Source organism: Peromyscus leucopus, chromosome 5 (genome assembly GCF_004664715.2).
Source record: "Peromyscus leucopus breed LL Stock chromosome 5, UCI_PerLeu_2.1, whole genome shotgun sequence".
In the NCBI taxonomy this organism is placed as follows: Eukaryota; Metazoa; Chordata; class Mammalia; order Rodentia; family Cricetidae; genus Peromyscus; species Peromyscus leucopus.
The window spans coordinates 145,676,150-145,695,147 of record NC_051067.1 but is presented as its reverse complement, the minus strand read 5'-3'; the positions used below and the strand labels follow the sequence as shown (position 1 = coordinate 145,695,147).

General features: G+C 42.1%; 1 protein-coding gene across 4 annotated transcripts; it reads left to right on the top strand.

The window, feature by feature from the left end:
* Positions 1-1,055: 1,055 nt before the first annotated feature.
* LOC114690126 (junctophilin-1-like) lies at positions 1,056-11,415 on the top strand. 4 transcript variants are annotated; one of them, XM_028864639.2, is made up of 3 exons: positions 1,056-2,330; positions 8,838-8,933; positions 9,361-11,415. In XM_028864639.2, exons 1-2 carry the CDS (start codon positions 1,935-1,937, stop codon positions 8,916-8,918), a joined length of 477 nt encoding a protein of 158 aa, XP_028720472.1. In that variant the 5' UTR covers positions 1,056-1,934; the 3' UTR covers positions 8,919-8,933; positions 9,361-11,415. The 4 variants fall into 4 exon arrangements, with proteins under 4 accessions (XP_028720472.1, XP_028720473.1, XP_037062327.1 ...); XM_028864640.2 differs by having other exon boundaries at positions 1,057-2,330; positions 9,508-11,415; XM_037206432.1 differs by having other exon boundaries at positions 1,057-2,330; positions 9,093-11,415.
* The last annotated feature ends 7,583 nt before the right edge of the window (positions 11,416-18,998 follow it).

Sequence of the window (18,998 nt, the reverse complement as noted above, 5' to 3'; positions counted from 1 at the left end):
GGCTGGGGGGAGGGGGAGGGGGCGAGAGGGGGAGAACAGGGGAATCTGTGGCTATTATGTTGAACTGAATGGTGTTGTAAAATAAAATTAAAAAAAAATATCTACTTCCTATGACTTGGGTGAGGCTTTACATTTCAAGGGGGGAAAAAACTTTGTAAAATAAAGGGCAACTATATCACTATAATTTGCTAACTCAGACTACCATGGAAGAGCAATTAAAAGTGTAAATGTGCAAGTGTGTTTTCACAGTTAAGGATAATTGTTCTTCAGCTTCTCTGTGTGTCTTTAGTTGGGAATGAGAGATGGGGTTGGACATAGGAAGGAAAAGGGAAATGAAGTGGTTGGTGTTGACAAGAGCTGGTTGGCTCTCTGAACAGGCTAGTGGCTCTGGTTTCTCTCTTAATGACGTCTGAAAGTGTGTCGCCTTCTGCCCATTTACAAGAAAATGACCACTCTGCTGAGTGTGGCTTTGACTTCACCTCGTGATATTTAGAGTGGTAGCACATTACATGATTATGGGGAAGGGCCACGCGCTAACACACCCAGAGGGAAGGCACCCCAGCTGAGGGCTATCTTGACTCCCTAGCTGCCCCCATCTCTAGACCATTGGCGTTGGTAAGTCCTCACAGCCTGTGCCTTCATGCCAGGCACCCTCTTAGTTTATGAGCTGGTCAATATAAAGAAACAGTGGAGCGGGTGGTTTTTTTGAAGTGTGTGGCTGTGTGTAGGTATGTGTGGATATGTGTGCGCATGTAGAGGCGAATGGACAGCATCATATCATTCTTCAGACGCCATCCTTCTTGTGGGGCAAGGTCTTGCTAGGACGTGGAGCTCGCCAGATAGGCTAAGCCAAGTCTCAGGAGCGTCCTGTCTATCATGCCCCTCTGGTGCTGGGATTACAGGTTCACACAAGCACCCCTGAATTAACCCAGGTCCTCGTGCTTTTCTGACAAGCACTTTATCTACTGAGTGCTTTCTCTAGTCTCTACTTCCAAAAATAAAATCATTTTAAATTGATTTTTATAATTGTTATAAATGTTCCTGAAGTATATTTTTTAATAACTGAAACACAGAACCTGAGACTACAGAGCCAGAGATGACTGTCATGTCATGGACACTGCTGGTAACATGGCCCTGTTGTGAATGGACTGCACGGGCATTATTCTAAAGAGCTCAGCTTAAAGGCAGAAGTTGTTCCTGACCAAAAAGTTCCAGCAATGGTTAAAAATACCTTCTCAGCAGGCTTTTCCTGTACAGTGTAGATCTCTTTAAACTTCTGATCAGACAAAAATAAGATTATTTCTTTATTCAAGTTCGTGCTTCCTGTGCTTTAATTATCCTAATTGGGGTAAATAAATTTTATTGGTTAGAATTTCTATCAACATGAGTTCTGCTCTACACCAAACAACCATGTTCTTCCAATAAGAAATGATAGAAATATTAGAGAAGTCTAAAGTTTTTTTATCTTTTATGGATGTCAGTGTAATATAAATAGTGACAAGTTTTATCTTGAAAGCATCTTTCAGCAATCTTTTCCTTGGATATTGAAACTTGCTCACACTGTATAAATATCTTTTAAAAGGAGGAACATTGGTCTCCCTTAGCAAAACGATAGTCACCTGGATTGCAAACCTTTACAACTTGCTTTTTTTTTATCGCCTTCCTTTCCTTTCTGTTCCTCATTTCCAGGCCCTGATTATATCAAACAAAGATTTCAGGAGGGGGTAGACGTTAAGGAAAATCCAGAAGAAAAGGTACCAGAAAAGCCACCATCACCAAAGGAATCCCCACATTTTTATCGCAAAGGCACGACACCCCCCAGGTCCCCTGAAGCTAGTCCCAAGCAGAGTCACTCTCCCCAGCCCTCCTCCCCAAAGCCCACGAGGAAACAGAACCCCAGCTCAGGAGCCAGACTCAGTCAAGAGAGAAGGAGCATGACCGAGGAGCAGGTGACAGCCGTTGTCAATAAGCCCTTGATGTCAAAGGCTCCTTCAAAGGAACTCGGAGCAACCGTGCCCAAGTACTCTGGCCGCCACCATGTCCCCAACCCCAGCAACGGGGAGCTGCACTCTCAGTATCACGGCTACTATGTGAAACTGAACACGCCCCAGCATCCTCCAGAAGACGGGGAGGATGAGAGTGGAGCCAGCCAGTCCTCCTCAGCATTGGTACACAGGCCGTCACCTAACAAGTGGAGTCCCTCTCAATCTGGGACAAAACCAGTTGCCAAAGAAAGCAAAGCTGAGCCTAAAGCCAAGAAGTCTGAACTTGCTATACCAAAGAATCCAGCAAGCAGTGATTCCTGCCCTTCGGAAAAAGAAGCCAATTCAGTAAGTCTCCCCAGAGCCCTGTGCTTGGGTTTGCTCGGGAACAGTGTGGGGTGGGTGGTTTTCCATCTTGGCCACAGCTGGGCTGACAAAGGTCCATAGGGTTGTTCGAGTCAAGCAGAACGTGTATGTTTATAGCTTATCATAGGGAAGAGTTCTCTGGGCAGGAATCCTGAGCCTACTCAGCCACCAACTGCAGACAGTCCAGATGGAGCTAAGGCCTGGCCAGCCCAGCATGGTCTCACAGGTTAGCAAACATTTATCAGCATGTCTTGGTGAAGTTCTTAATTACCTACTCAGTGGCCCCTAGAAGGGAAACATAGCCACTACCCACAGCCGACTCCTCTCTGCTTAGCAACTAGGAACTTTGATTCTTCCTTTGGCTTTTTATACAAAGGAACATCATTCGCAGCCATTGTAAATTCTCATAAACATGCAGTCTATATTTTAGTTAATGCACCAGGCTCTGCAATAAGAATATTTTTCTTCCCAAATAAGGAACTTTTTACAACAATGTCATTACTTTATAACTCATCTCTGAGTGTGGATGTTCCCAGACTCAGCTGTCTGATTGATGCTAGCCATTGTTGATGTGTCTTGGACAGGTAAGATTTTTTTTTTAACCAGTAAAATTCGTGTTATTGATAAATGTCTACTACATGTTCCTTGACATTCAGTGAGGACTATATGGAACTGGGATTTTATCAATTTCAATAGAATTTATGGGATCTGAATTTTTTTAGAATTTTTTTTTCAAGTAACTGATTTAAAATAAATTGATATGTTAGCTTGGTCCTATGTGCCTCAAGGCGGTGGTCAGGTTCACTGGGAAATACACTGGGAGTAAGACACAGCCACTTGATGGGTACTAGCAGTTTCAGAAACATGTATGTAAAGGTTTGAAGTGGAATCCTGGACAAGTAGATAGATTATAGACTAGCCATCAGTTTCTTAGTTTTGTTCCATTTATTCATAGGGTTAAACAATTAACATTCATATTTTGAATTAATTTATGTTAATTTTTGCTAATATATGTATAATATATGTATATGTAATACTGGTTATTTTTTCATTCTTCACTTTTTCATTAGCTAAATATAAATTAATCAGATCCAACTAGACTAATAACTTCTTGAGAGCCAACTTCTGTGGAAATAAATGGCTTTTAAGACAGACCAACATAAGACATTTGAGTATTGAGTAAGCATTTGTTTTTTAAAATGTTTGAACAATGATACAGCTCATTATCTGTTATTCTGATTCTACCACTATTGACTCATTGCATGAAACAACTACTTCTCAGACATTCAACGTGAATATTTATGAAGAAGGTTTCCTGTATATTCCATTTGCCTGGTTAACAAGGGGCAAATCTGAACAGTACCATTCCATCAACATCACATTTTGCCTGTCTGGTAGGGCATTTAATTTCCCAAATGCCACAGTGAAGCGTGTGCCCAGCATCCCCCCATCAGTCGGTGATAGGGGAAAGAAATACTGCTGTTCCCTATAGTAGTACTGTGTGTTTGTAAACTCACTACCACTGTAATTTATTTAGAAAAAGCATAGGTTTTACCAATGCATAGAACCTGCTGGTTCTTGAAGGAAGCCAAGCAACTTCCAGCTCAGGTCCACTGATCAAAACCCAAGCTACATATGTATGAGATGACCTCAGCAGCCCTGCATCTCTCTTGAACTTCAGACTGCCCTGTGAATGGTCATCCAGACCTGGAAGGCAGGATTGACTTGGCCCTCCATGTGAAAATGCTGCCTTCCTAATAGCAGCAGGAAGCTGCCTTCCATTGCTAATGCCAGCCCTCTTCCCTGGAGTTAGGAAGTGTGACACATCACCATTAGAGTAGTCGGTGAATGGCCATTGAAACAGTGGAGTGCTGCCTACTCTTCTGAGAAATCAAGAGCACTGTGCAAGTTCGGAGCTTATAATGAATAGTTCAAAATTCATAGAAATATCCACACAAACACAGGCATGCAGAGGATGCCCATAATAAATCAGCCGGTACTCCTTGTGAGCAGCTGGAGAAATTGTTACGTTCTTAATGCAGTACTGAGTAGAGTAAATGCTCAAAGGGCCTTATTATTATCATTATCAACGACAGACTGGTTGAAGTATAAATAGTTCATAAATGGTGCAATACATTCCATTTCTTCATGTTCACCCTGGATGTGGATCTGGAAAATGTAGACAATCTTGTGGGACACAGACGAACACTTAGAGGAAATTAATTACTTAACAAACATAAGAGGTAGGGGGTAGGCTCCTGCAGGGATTACAGCCCTCCAGGAGAAACTGGTGGCCCCTTCAGGGTCAACTTGAGCTGGGTATCTTCTCAGAGTTTGAAACCCTCTGTTTTATTTTCCTAACGGCCTGAAGGCTTCTTCTGATCCGTACTTAGCATCTGCCCTGCTGCTGCTCCCTGTCACACCTGTCCCAGTCAGTCTGGACAAACAGGACTAAGCTTTTCTTCATTTTGCTATTTTAAGCCACCACTGGCCACCACAGTCGTATTTATGGGACTTCACCATAAAGCTTTTTCACCCAGTGGCCTGCCTAAGGTGTCTGAAGAGAACCAAAGTCACAGCTTGGTACCTGCCACTTAAACATAGAATCCCAGATTTTCCTTTTCACCGGGCTGCTGCTGGAGCCTCCCAATGCTGGTCTACACTCATCTTCCCTGGGTCATCTTTTAATGGCTCCCTAAAAGGTGCTACGCTGGTAGGCTAAAAGTGTGTATTAGTGTGTATACAGGATAAATAGATGTGTGTGTTCAGTAGGAAATACATATGTATGTATTTTTCATTCTGGAAAAAGCATTCATTCATTATTCATTGGCCAGATTACAAGTACAATGAGATGTGGGCCAAACCTTCAAAGAAAGAGAGTAAATAAGTTGCTAAATTCAACCCAAGACAATCTACAAACCCAGAATACGAATCAGGTCAAAAGAGTTCACATAAACTCTCACAGACAGCACCTTACCAGGGTTTATGGAATGAGAGTTAAGAGATTCACACAGAGCTTACATTTGTTTTGTTTGTTTTTTTCTTTTACTGGGACTGAGCCCAAGGCCTTCCTACATGCTAGGTAGGTATTCTGCCATGGCATTACACACGCAGCCCTGGCATCAGTTTTTGATGTTGGTTTCAAAGGACCCCCTGTGATTCTCTTTGTCCTGGGTCCTCTTCAGACCCTGAACTCCATACAGTTTTGTTCCATGCTTCGTGCACCCGTTATCTGTAAAAGGAATTAAATCTATGAGTCTGAAATTGAAGCAACTCCAAATCATCTGCACACTTGAGAATACAGTCTAATCAAAGCATACAGTAGCCCTAACATTTCCATACTCTTTATGCTCAGATGGGATAGTGAGAAATGTTCTCTAGTATTTTGAACTCTAAGAGTTTCTATGTCTTAAGCTTGCCCTGGTTGAGCAGTTGCATAGAGTAGAACTCACCATTTATTGCAACGAGCCTCACTCTGTAGCCTAGCCTAACCTTGAACTGATGACGTTTCTCCTGTGCCAGCCTGCAGACTGCAGATTGCAAGCACGAACCATCATGCCCGGCTCACCTATTAATTGAGTTAGGAAGTTAGGAAGATTTTGTTTCTCTGGGAATTACAGGCAATAGATGAAAATGTTGCCTTGGAGAACTTCATTAGAAATGGTTTTTAAACTAAGGTCTGAGCTTTAGCCGCGTTAGAGAACAGAGCCCAAAGCACCCAAGTGAACAGGCTGGCATTTAATTCTGGCTCGAAAGAACATTGATTTGTAAATAGTCTGTAAATATTCTAATGCACTTATCCTCCTGGAGCCCTCTAGAATGGAACTAATAATCTCATGTGAAGAATAAATAAAAACTAAGTGATAATCTACTTAGAGATGCTTAGTCTATTGCCTGGCATTTAAAACCTGTTTTTTCTTCCATCTGCTTGGGGCTTAAGAAGTGGGGGGCGGCTTCTTCTCGTGGTCCCTCCCCTAGAAGGCCCTGTCTTCAGTCCCCACACCCCGCTTTCCCGACAGTTCATGTGTTCTCCAATGCAGTGACGTCACCTGTTTTGTTCAGCATCCAGACCACCAGCACCTAGAGAAGTGCTGGACATGGGAGGCTTCTCCTTCAGCACTGGCTGCGTGGAGGAACTGGACACCCCAAGAGTCAGGCACTGGGGACACAGGGAGGACAAAGGCAAAGCCCTTGAGACTGTGGAGCTGAGTCTAGGTGGGAAGGTGACAGTGTAAGAACAGATGGCAATAAAATGTGACAAGTGTTACGACAGAGAACACACAGAGCACCCTGACCTCCACCAGAGAGCCATGGCCCGTGAACACAGGGCAGGGACGTCCTTCAGTCAGTGGTAGGTGAGCTAAGCTAAGCTCCGGCCTGGAAGATGAACACTTGACCAGACTTCCTCACTCTTCAGTCCTGTCACCAGAGAAGGCACATTGGATGCCCCCTGTCACCTTGTTTCAGCACAGACTTGTGTGGTACTCAGTGTAACTGCTTCCTTTTGTGTAAACTTAATTAGAACCATTAATGTTGACTAGAGAGATGGCTCAGCAGTTAAGAGCACATGCTGCTCTTGCAGAGCACCCAGGTTCAGGTATTAGTGCCCACATAGAAGCGCAGAACCATTTGTAACCCCAGTAGATCCAGTGCCCCCTTCTGGTATCTACAGACCAAGCACACACATGGGCACATGTAGGTGACACAGTGGTCCTTGTAGTCACAGATAAGCACTGGGGGACTCGGGAATGTTAAACACACAAGGTAGTCTCCTTAAATGGAGAGATGTATAACCTGTTTTCTGCCCAGGAGGCTGAGAGTGGATGTGGCTGACAGCCTGGTTACCTTTGCACTATCTTGTGTGGCTGAGACCACACTGGATCCTCCCCCAGACCCTTATCTTGAGTCTTTTTTTCTCAGTTAATCTGTTGAACTCATCTTTTATGAAAAACATCAGTTGTACAAAGAGTTTCAATGTGGTTAAGTCTTAAGCTTTGTTGTGCATACGAGATTGAGTTCATTAGCACCAGGAAATTTTTTCCAAATTGTGCTGTGTTTAAATAGTCCTAAAATAAACTATTCAAGGTCAGACTCTCAAAGTTTGAACCAACAACAGCTACTGAATCATATTGCACCAGACTACCTTCTTGCCTCTCACAAATCAACACCTGTAGGTCATGGCGTTTACAGAGACCCCCAAAAGCACATACATACATTCAGGCAAAATAGTCATACACATAAAAATAAATTTTTCAAAAGCTGATTAATTTATAATCAACATAAAAGCAGTCTAGAACACTACTATATAAGAATTAATGCTATTTTACTAATAATAGTAATAAAAATACCAAGATCTTATACTTCTGATAAAGGCAGATTCTTCAGGTACTACTAGACCTGAATAGCTAGGTCATACAAACTTCATTTAAACAAATAGATGCTTGGTGGCCTTGGGTTGGCTGGTACTTATTCTAGCAATATTTACAGAGATAGGATTTTACTGTTAGGTTAAATATATTTGATTCTACAGTGGTTTGATTTTCAGTCTAGAAACAAAAAGTCAGAGCTGGAAAAATAAATTCTGGAGGTTGAAGTATTCAACTTCCCATTCGTGTTTTTAAAGGAGGGAGGAGGGCCCAGAAGGAGGCCCTGAAAAAAAAGCAAGAGTTAAGAAAGCCTCACTGAGGGCTGAGCCTGTACCTCATTTGGTAGAGTATTTCCCTAGCATGTACAAAGTTGTGGGTTCAGTCCCCAGCACCTCATAAACCAGGTATGGTGATATACACCTATATCCCAGCACAGTAGGAGGATCCTCAATTCAAGGCCAGTCCAGGATACACAAGACCTATAAAAGTGAAAACACCTCACTGAGTGTTTTCCTGAACTTTTCCTTGGAGGAATAAATTCTTCCAATTTTATTCTTATTTTCCAACTGCCTTGATGAGGGACTGCCCTTCTGCATCTGTCACACCCTAAGGACAGCTATGCATCTGAGTCCCACGAGCTCCCAACTCCTTTCCAGTGACCTTTCCCGAATGAGGCCACCAGTTGCGTGAGGTGAAAACAGTAAGCTATTGCAGAGAAAGACATTTCTGAGATGGGGTCTCACATTATGTAGCCTTGCTAGTCTAGAACTCACTGTGTAGACCAGACTGACTTCAAACTCACAGACCTCTTCCTGCCTCTGCCTCTGCCTCCAGAGCACTCAGATTAAAGGTGTGGGCTACAACGCCCAGCTTGAAAACATTTTTTAACTTAATTCAAATCTAGGTGAATTTTAAGTGGAAGCTGAACAGTGACTCCATCCAAACGTAGCAGTAGTTTTTAGCTCACACCTTTTGGAAGGGCTGTTATGTCTCGTGGCTTAGTTCCTTCGGCCATGTGTGTCAGCTTGTATTTCTGGTCATTGGTTCTGGGGATGATTTGTGTAAAGCAGCCCCTACTGACATGAAAACATTGTGCTTGTTTTGTTCTGTTTTTCTCCTTCAGGGCCCTAATTCTGTCATGATTGTCCTGGTCATGCTGTTGAATATCGGGTTGGCCATTCTTTTTGTTCACTTTCTGACTTGATTGGAATGAGGAAAGGTAAGCGTAGCCTTAATGTCTATACAAAATTACAGTAACATTATTTCCTCCGATTCCGTTTACAATTTTTTTTTAATCAATGGCATTGCTTTCACTTTAACGTTGGCTGTGCCTGACTCAGTATGATTATTTAATGCTATACCTGTTTTGACCCCTCAGTGAAATCATGACAACTAGTGGAGTTAGCCCACACTTCTGCCATGGTGTCCTCAGCCCTTTAAACGGCACACCCCAGTCAGACTCAGGCAAGGAGGCTTGGAATTGGGATGGGATCACGAGAGAGATGAAACTTGGAAAATTCAGCCAGAGGAACTGTTCAGGTCCCCCAGGAGTTCTTTGTGTCTTTTGGGGTCCTCTGGGAGCTGAAGCACACAGCCCTGTTGGAGAGCAAAGCTTAATAACGATTCTTTTTTAAAATCTGCTGAAGCAGCCCCATCCGGCGAAGTTCTTGGCATTGGCTACTCCATCTGTCCTAGCAGAGTGTGACTAAACTGGAAATGTATGGACCTGCAATTTTTTTTTTTTTGATGGAAGTCAACAGCTGCCTTACTATTTTACCATCTGACGTTTTTAGTAGGGAGCTGGGGAGAGAAGACCGCCCAAAGAATGCCGTCTGAGGATTGTGTTGCGGTGGGCACGGTTTCAACCTTCACTCCTATCTCATTAGAAGAAGTAGGCAGCAGCGTCACTCAGCAGTCTTCTGCGGTGACCTGCTGCTGTGACATCTCCTGGAATGTTCTGGGAGGGAACGTTTCCTTTGCTTGTGCACGACCCTGCTCATTTTCGCTGTTTATTTAAATATGATGCACAGTCATCTTCCACCTGCAACCCTGGCTGGATGAAAACACACAGGTTGCATCTCAAGGAAAAGCAGCAACAAAAGACTAGTTAAAAAGGAGAAACATAGTGTTTATTTTAATAGCAATACATCATTTTCATGTTGTTTATTCTTTCTAAACCCATCAAAGGCTATTTATTAAAAATGTAGTGATCTGAAGGTACTATACCTTCCAAAAACATAATTTAATTTTAAATATTTTTAACATCACTGAGGTGAGTTGTGGATGCACTCAGGAGGTGCTTAATTTTAAAAGCTGAAAGACAACAGGATACTAAGGAGTGTAGTCAAAACGTTGCATGGATTGCAGTCATCAGTGGTTAAGGGTTCGGTTTCATTGCTGACATACGTTACAACCAAATAAAATGTTGTCAGTGGCTATGTTAATTCCTATGAAAGTTAAGCAAGAGCCTATTAATAGCCACCCTTCTCTTTCTCCACCCTGCCCCTCCCCACCCTCAAATTTTGGTTGAATGCATTCGGGTAGATAGAAGCTTCCTTAAGTCGCTGCTCCTCGATTCTCTGCCCTCCACACTTTTCAAAGTTGTTTTGTAATCTTCTTTTAAACTTTAAAAGACATAGACGGTTTTGTTTTAAATATTTGTCTTTTGCTGTCCTGTTTTGTTCTGACATTGATTTTTTTTCTATTATATAATTTACTCAGAAGCATGCTTACCTAGAGAAACTATATGATCTTTATAAAAAATAATTATTTAAAAAGAAATCAGGGGAGGAAAGGTATGTCTGAGTCTCTCAAGGGTGTTACCTTGTGGAGGGGGATCTCTTCCTGGATGTCAGCCATGATGTCATGGTGTCAGCCATGATGCCATGGTGTCAGCCGAGTCTCTCCGCGCCCAGCTGCCTCTTTAGTGTGGAAGAGACGGTGTGTGTAACTCCAGGTCAGCACAGGTGTGGGCTGCATGCTTCGTCACTTGCAGGGTAGTGACCCAGTGGCGATTTTTTTGCACAAGTGCAATAGAGTAAGTAATTCCTGGGTGTGACCAAGACGGGTTAAAGAAGGCAGAAAGAGAGCGGGTGAAAATAAAATTACAACTTGTATATTTATTTTTTACATTTTGCTTTGACTTTTAAATTTAGAAAGTCCATTTTTACTCAAGAACAAACTGAGTCCCTATGTCAGTCTCCACATTATCCCCACCCCTTCCTACCCCTGTAGCTCCGTATGCTGGGAAGGCGGATTTTTTTTTTTAAGAAAATAGAATATTTAATCTTATTAAGTGTTTATTTAAATGTGTAATGAATGCTTTGAAAAGAATGGGCAACAGAGGACTAAAGGATGTTTATAAAGTGAGCATGTTGGCTCCATTTATAAATATATATATGATTTATAAGCTTTTTTAAAACAAAGCTCAAATTGTGGGTATTTTTCTAAAATGTGCACAGCTGTATTTTCCATGAAGGATCTTTCTAATAGGTTGTTATACTGTACTCTACATTTTGGACAGCACATGAAGTCTGCCAATGTACTTAATAAAACATGACTTTGTTTATTTCAAGTTTCTTGCTGTGAAAAAGAACTCCCTACCGGTGAGTTCCTTAATTTATAATCCTTGAAACCAAAATGTATAATGTACAGTTTCCACAACTGTAACTGCTCTAATAAAAATGTTGGTTATTAATAAAGTTGGTGGTGTCTTTCCTTTGTGAGTAAATTATTGTCTAAAGTATGTAGATTGATGGTGATGATGGTGTTAAAAGAGAGACTTCAGCTGGAGGGGTGGCTAAGCAGGTTAAGGCATTTGCTGCCAAGCCTGACGATGCCGGTTCAATCCCCAGGGCCCACATGGCAGAAGAAGAGAACAGAATCCTGAAAGTTGTCCTCTGACCTCCACACATATACCATGGCATGTGTGTCTTCACACACACACATATGCACACAAATAAAGAAATTTAATGAAAAATACCAGAAGGTGTGTGCTGAAAATTAACAATAAAAGGGGGATAAAATGCCCAGCACAGCAGTGGGGCAGAAGAGAAGGCAGGCACACTTCTCCACTCTACTTGTCTTTTATACTGGGACCTTTGCTTTTCTTTTTTCCTTTTATTGAAAATAGATTCTTTTCTCACATATATATCCTGATTATGATTTCCCCTCCCTCTACTCCTCCCAGTTCCTCCTCTTCTCTCCCCTCCCATCCAGATTCACTCCCTTTCTGTCTCTCATTAGAAAAGAACAGGCTTCTAAGAGATAATATTAATATAAAACAAAAGCTATCCATTGACATTGGATAGGAAAAACCAACAGAAGGAAAAGATCCCAAGAAAAGGAACAAAAATCAGACACCCACTTGTTCTCACACTCAGGAATTCCATAAAAACACTAAACTGGAAGCCTTAGTATGTGCACAGAGGAGCTGGTGCAGACCTGTGCATGCTGCTTCAATCTCTGTGAGTTCATATGGGCTTTGCTCATGTTGATTGAGAAGGCCCTGTTTTGGTATTTTCCATCCCCTCTGCCTCACCTTCTGCGGGGTTCTCTGAGCTCTGAGGGGGAAGGATTTGATGGAGACACCCCATTTAGAGCTGAGCGTTCCAAAATCTCTTACTCTCCACATAATGTCTGGCACTGGGTCTCTAGTTATTCCCATCTGCTGCTGGAGGAAGCATCTTTGATGATGGCTGAACAAGAAATTGATCTATGAATGCAGCAGAATATCAATAGAGTTGTATCACTACAGGGATTTGCGAGGGCGGGGGTTTGTTTTTTAGACCATTAGTATTTGGATTTACCCTGGGTTCCTGGGCTGTCTAGTCTCTGGTTCTTGGTCGCCCTAGCAGTGTCAGGTATGAGTTCCATCTCATGGAGTGGGCCTTGAGTCAAATCAGTTGTTAGTTACTTCCAGTCTTTACACCACCGTTGCACTAGCATATCTTGCAGATAGGACGCCATTGTAGATTAAAGGATTTGGGGCTGGCTTGGTGTTTATGTTTCGGTTTTGGTAGCATGCGGAGTATGCTCCTGTACCAGGGACACTAGAACATAGGGTTGAAGGCTCTACATAGGCACCAGCTTGACTTCTCCATGTTCAATGAGTTGTGTGGGTGTTGTCTTCAGCAATGAGGCCTTACTGTCAGTTTGTCAAGAGAAACTTATCGTGTTGGCAACAGCCTGGGTTGTTTGGGAGTTCCCATGGGACCCCTTTGGCCAACAGCTCAAATGTAATCCATTCCCAGTATTGGAAACTTTATTTAGTGACAAGGGATGGCAGTTGTTGGCTCTCTCTCCCCCATTATTTGGCAGTTTCATTTAGATTGCCTTCTCATATGTATATATTTTAGGAAGTTTCTACTGAATTGTTCCCATTACCCTTCAAATGCCCCTAAATTTTAGCTGTTTCTACCTGTATTCTTCCCACAACCCCTCTCCCCTCCCTACTTGATCCCTCTATTCCACCCCCATCCATCCATAATTATAATTACATATTATCTTTTCTATTTCCCTTTCCTAACAAGATCTGCCTATATTCTTTAGTCCTTTATAACTACACTCTGTGGTTCTATAAATTGTTACTTTGGTTATTTTGACTTAACAGCTAAGTCATTGACTTAACACATATAAGTGAATACATACCATATTTGTCTTTCTGAATCTGGGATACCTCACTTGGGATGATTTTTCTCTAGTTCCATCCATTTGCATGCAAATTTCATGGTGTCATTTTTTAATAACAGAGTAATACTTCACTCTGTAAATGTAACACTTTTTCTTTTATCCATTTCTTCTGTTGAGGAACATCAAGGCCATAGCTAATCTTTGGCCATAATGAATAGAGCAGCAATGAACATGGTAGAGAAAGTGTCCATGTGATAGGATAAAGCATCCCTTGGGCACATCCCCAAGAGTGGCATAGATAGATCCGAGGCAGATCAATTCCCATCTTCCTGAGGAACTGCCACACTGATTTCCATAGTGGCTGTCTCAGGCAAACTCAGTAAAAATGTCAAGAATGTTGAGCATTCAGTAAAATTCATGATATTGTTTTCTCCAGGAAAAGCAATGAAGTCCTATTTCAGGGCTGTGTGTGTCATTTATGGCACACAGTAGGAAGGAAATTATCAAATACAGGTTTCACCATCCTGTGCAGTAAAGGCAAACTCAATAGGACTAGAGGCCAAAAGTCATCTAATGTTCTCATTTTCTATGGCTGTTTAAGTAACTGTATCTAACTAGTACAGCGAGTGCCTAATGGGCACACAGCTGCTAAAGTTGGTAAAAGGCAAGACCAAAGAGCTACCAGTGGCATTTTACAAGCAGCTTTAGCTCCTATAATCCCAGCACCCAGAGGACTAAAGTAGAATGATAGAAACTCCAGAGCCAGCCTGAGCTACATAGTAAGATCATCTATCAAAATATTTTTCTTTTAAATAAGTAAATGCAGCTTGACAGCAAATGATTGGATCACATAAAAAGTTACTAGTGGTTAAAAACGAAGTCTATCAATCATATAAAAGTATACACAAATCACTTAAGTTGCACTAAACACATTTTGCATTATGATATGGCCACAAGCCTTTGGGGGCCAAGGAGAAGAATGTGGGGGTTTGAGTGAGAATGACTACCATAGACTAATATATTTAAATATTTGGTTGCCACTTGGTGGAACTGTTTGGGAAGGATTAAGAGGTGTGGCCTTGTTAGAGGAGAAAATGTGTCAGTAGGGATGGACAGACTTTGAGGTTTCAGAGGCCCACAAACTCCCAGTCTCTTTCTCTGCATCACATGTGTGGATCAAAATGTACACTCTTAGCTTCTGCCTCAGTGACATGCATGTCTGCCTATTACCCACCATGATGGTCATGGACTCTAACCCTCTGAAACTATAAGCACAAAATAAACTTTTTTCTATAATTTGCCTTGGCCATGGTGTCTTATCATAGTAATCGAAAAGTACTAAGACAATCTGAGGCATATAATGTAAAGGATTTAGCATAATGTTTCATTCCTTGGTGTGCATGGTGCTTTCCTCACTATTTCCTTACTGTGTAGTATGATTTTCTTCTATTAAAATTTCTGTGCAATGAAATATCTTCCCCTGTTTTCTGATAATCCTGTCTATTGTTTTCCATAGAAATCAGTGCTCCTGATCTCAAATATCCTAGCATAGCATGCCTTGGAGTTTCTATTGGTTTGTGCAAACTAGTAACAATCCACCTCTTGTGTTGTCATGCTAAAGAATACTTGTTACCAAGGAAGCACGGCAACCTTCTTGGTACCTCTCCCAACGTTTCAGGAATTCTAACCCTGCCGTGTGTTCAGTACAAACCTGTAGAACCTGAGCTCTGCATTATTCTAACCATAGCGTCTTACGTGTCCCCCCGAGCCAGCTGCATGCTTCCACATACAACTCACCGGTGTGGTTTGACAAACAGGTCAGATAAAGAGGATATTACTTTGAATAAAGCAGTCAGCTAGGGGAGATTACACAGTGGGTAAAATGTTTGCCATAAGAGCATAAGGACCTGCGTTCAGACCCTCAGGACCCGCACAGAAGCAAGGACCAGAGACATGTTTGTAACCCAGCAGGGAATAGGGACAACCAGGCTGGTCCCAGAGGCTCACTGGCCAGCCAGTCTAGCCAAAAATGCATAGTTCTGGGTTCAGTAAGAGAATTTGTCTCAAAAACTAAGGTGAAGAGGATAGAAGACACTTAATGATCTCTGATTACCATGTGCTCACACGTGGGCATGTGCACCTGCACACACGCACATACATATACCACACACAGATGGAAGGGAGGGAAGGAGGAGGAAGAAAGGCAGGTCATGAGTTCAGACATGCTGGCGTGCTTTTTCTCAGATGCCAAGCATTCAGTTCCCTTCCAGTCTTCTCATAATTTCAGGTTCTCCATCCCTCCAATGCTTGTGTCCATTTTGGAAGATTTGTGGGAATTACTTTGGTATCTATGAAATGGGAACCTGAATGGGTTTTTGTTTTGTTTTGTTTTTTTTGCAATCATAATTTTAGTTAATTCCCTTGCACAGAGAAAACTCAACATATAGTAAGTCTCATTTCAGCAAATACCTCTTTGTTTTTAGCAATTTTTGTGTTGGCATCAAGTATTTATTACATATTTAATTCATGCAGTTCTACCAGCCTGTGGTCATTAAGCGTCAGAGCCTGCCTGAAGGAATGCCCTCTGCATATGGAATCCTCAGTAGTTCATACAAATAAATGGGTTTCTTCTCAAAAGCAAGTGGCAGACAAAATGTAAAATGGGTGGTCATCAGAAGGTACATTTGTGCCCATTGATGCATCTCACATGAGAGGCTTGGGAATGTTCAGTGATGCCAAAGACTCATCAGACTGAATACACCTACTCATTAATAACTGTTGCACAAAGTGAATGATAAAAAAGATACAGTTAAGGTATGTGAGGAAAGAGCTTGACAAAGCTCTTCCTACTGATGATGCCTGGTTATGGGAATGAGCTGGTGCACAGAGCCTCGGGGTTCCCACTGATACGCAGCAGTGTACTAAGGAGCCTAGTTATTTAGGCTTAATTGCCATAGTTACAAAGACAGGCAAATGGCCATGGCTTTAAATAAAAAATTGGATCCATTGAATGAGGAATAATAGCATGGATAAAATAGGGTGTTGGGTCATTCAGCACGGTGTCGTGCAGCAACTGTTCATTTATAACCTCTACCATCAAGTGTAAAAGGAACAGAAAATGGTTAAAAGGCCATATCGGTATCTCGGTGTAGACACCAGAAAGCTTATCTCAGGTCCAGCCTTAGCCATATCCGTATCTCCGTGTAGACACCAGAAAGCTTATCTCAGGTCCAGCCTTAGCCACACCCTTGTGTTTGTTTTTGATAAGTAACAGGAAACAATTCTGCTTCCAACCTGTTTACTGTTTTAAAGAAAACCTGACAGAAGACAATCTACTGGAACTTTAAGTTTTAGGTCATTAAAACACACAGAGACCTTTTTTTTTCCTTTCACCATCTCTCATATTACATTGGATACAAGAGTGAAAACACACTCTCAAGTGATTTTCAAACTTTAATAAGCGTTGGGACTGCCTGAAGGTGGGAATATTTTGCTTCACCTTTAAGTGGCATAGTTTCTAAAGAGCATGTCTGAGAGCTGTCTTACCTTTCCTTTTGTTTTTTGTTTTGTATTGTTTACTTTGTTTTGTAGCAGTACGGGGGATTGAACCCAGGGTCTCACACATGCTAGGCAAGTGGGCTACCATGAGCTGTCTCCCAGTCCTCTATTTGGAGACAGAACCTCATATTGTCCAACTAGCCCAGAACTCTCCCTGCAGCCATGATTTTGTGATCCTCCTACCTCAACCTTCAGATTGCCATTAGCCAACCACCAAGGCTGGCTTAGAAAATTTGCATTTCGCTGGGCAGTGGTGGCGCACGCCTTTAATCCCAGCACTCGGGAGGCAGAGGCAGGCGGATCTCTGTGAGTTCGAGGCCAGCCTGAGCTACCAAGTGAGTTCCAGGAAAGGTGCAAAGCTACACAGAAACCCTGTCTCGAAAAATCAAAAAGAAAATTTGCATTTCTAACAGTCCCCTGGGTGGTGTGGATGCTCTGGCTCAGTGGCTCTCAACCTTCCAAATGCTGTGACCCTTTAATACAGTTTTTCATGTTGTGGTCACCCCCAACCATAAAATTATTTTGTTGCTACTCCGTAATCGTAATTTTGCTACTCTGGTGAATTGTAATGTGAATATTTTTGGAGATAGAGGTTTGCCAAAGAGATCACGACCCAAAGGTTGAGAACCACTGCTCTAGCACATCCCATTGCAGTGGTCAGTAAGGCTGTTCTCCATAGGATTCCTGTGTTTAATCAGAGTGCATAGGTATCATTGAACACCTGCATTCGTGGACCTCTGCTTAGCTACATAAATGACACAATAAGAGGAAAGGCTGAAAAGTAGACATATATAGTAACAGATCACTTAATGCTTACAGTAACTTAATGAGCTAAAAACTTTCTCCTGCTTACAAATAAGGACACCAGGGCCCAGAAGATAGACAGTACTGCTTTATAAAACACAACTGATAAGTTACAGACCCAAGACTCCTAGAAAGGTACCCAAGTTTCACATCGTGGATGTACCTCACTCTATGCCTCAGGCAGCGTGGATTCTGTTCTGTGGTCACCAAATGGTTAAAATGTGAGGCACAGTTGGAGCCCTATTGACTGCCATCAAACAGGCTAAGCAGGAAAGTCCTTGATGTTGATGCAACATGACATTGATATCTGAGGTTGACAGTGGTGTATCTTCTGTTTGTACGTGAAGAAGTCATTCTCAAATACATGTAGTATTTTTTCTCTAGACATTTCTCTCAAACCAGATAGGATGTTGGACCTCATCCTTTTAAGATTTGTACACTCAGATCTTTTGCTTTTATCAGACAGTTCTCACATTCCCCAGCCTCCATACAACTCCCTCTGTCCATCTGTGAAGATTTTCTCCCTTGCTTTTGACTGGTTTTTTAAAGGAAACAAAACCTCAGTAATGACGACTGTGGTGCTGGCATGTACAAATTCCATCACATCCTGCTGACCTCCCTCAGTGACCACCAGCCTAGAAAAGGAAGCTACATTGTCAGAGAAAGGCAGACACTGACAGGAAGCAAGTCTGCTTTTGAGAAAACATCCTGATCCTTATTTTTGTCCACAGATGTGTGTAGGACTTAGGAAGTCTATCCTTCAAAGAGCAAAGACAAGTTCCTGATCTGCATTAGAGCATTCTCTTTCAGTCCTGAGAATTTTTTTTTCCACAGTCAAATGATATGGGTCACATACAGAAAAGAAGATGCATGGGGTCCATAAACATGAAGAGGTGCCCATTCTGACTAATGGCCACAGAAATGCAAATAATATTATTAAAAGCTAGTGGTTTGCCACGCTGATTAAAGTCAGAGCCGAAAAATGAAAGGCTCTAAGAGAGCTGGATCTGGAACTCACATCTCTACTGCACAGTGCCCTGAAGCTTTCCTTGGTCACTGCGAGCTGTGGTGAATCCCTTCCTTAGAGACCCCTGGCCACTTTACCCTGTTGGCCCTCTACTCTGAAGCAATGCTCTGGTTTTCTATCTCTACCCAGGGCTGCATTTTTAATAGGCAGAGAGTGTCCCATGTGCCCCATTGTCTTCAACAATGCTACACACATTAATTAACTGATGGATGCATTAATAAAACAACCCTGCCCTTTGATATTCTGGCTACTGCAAAGTAGCCA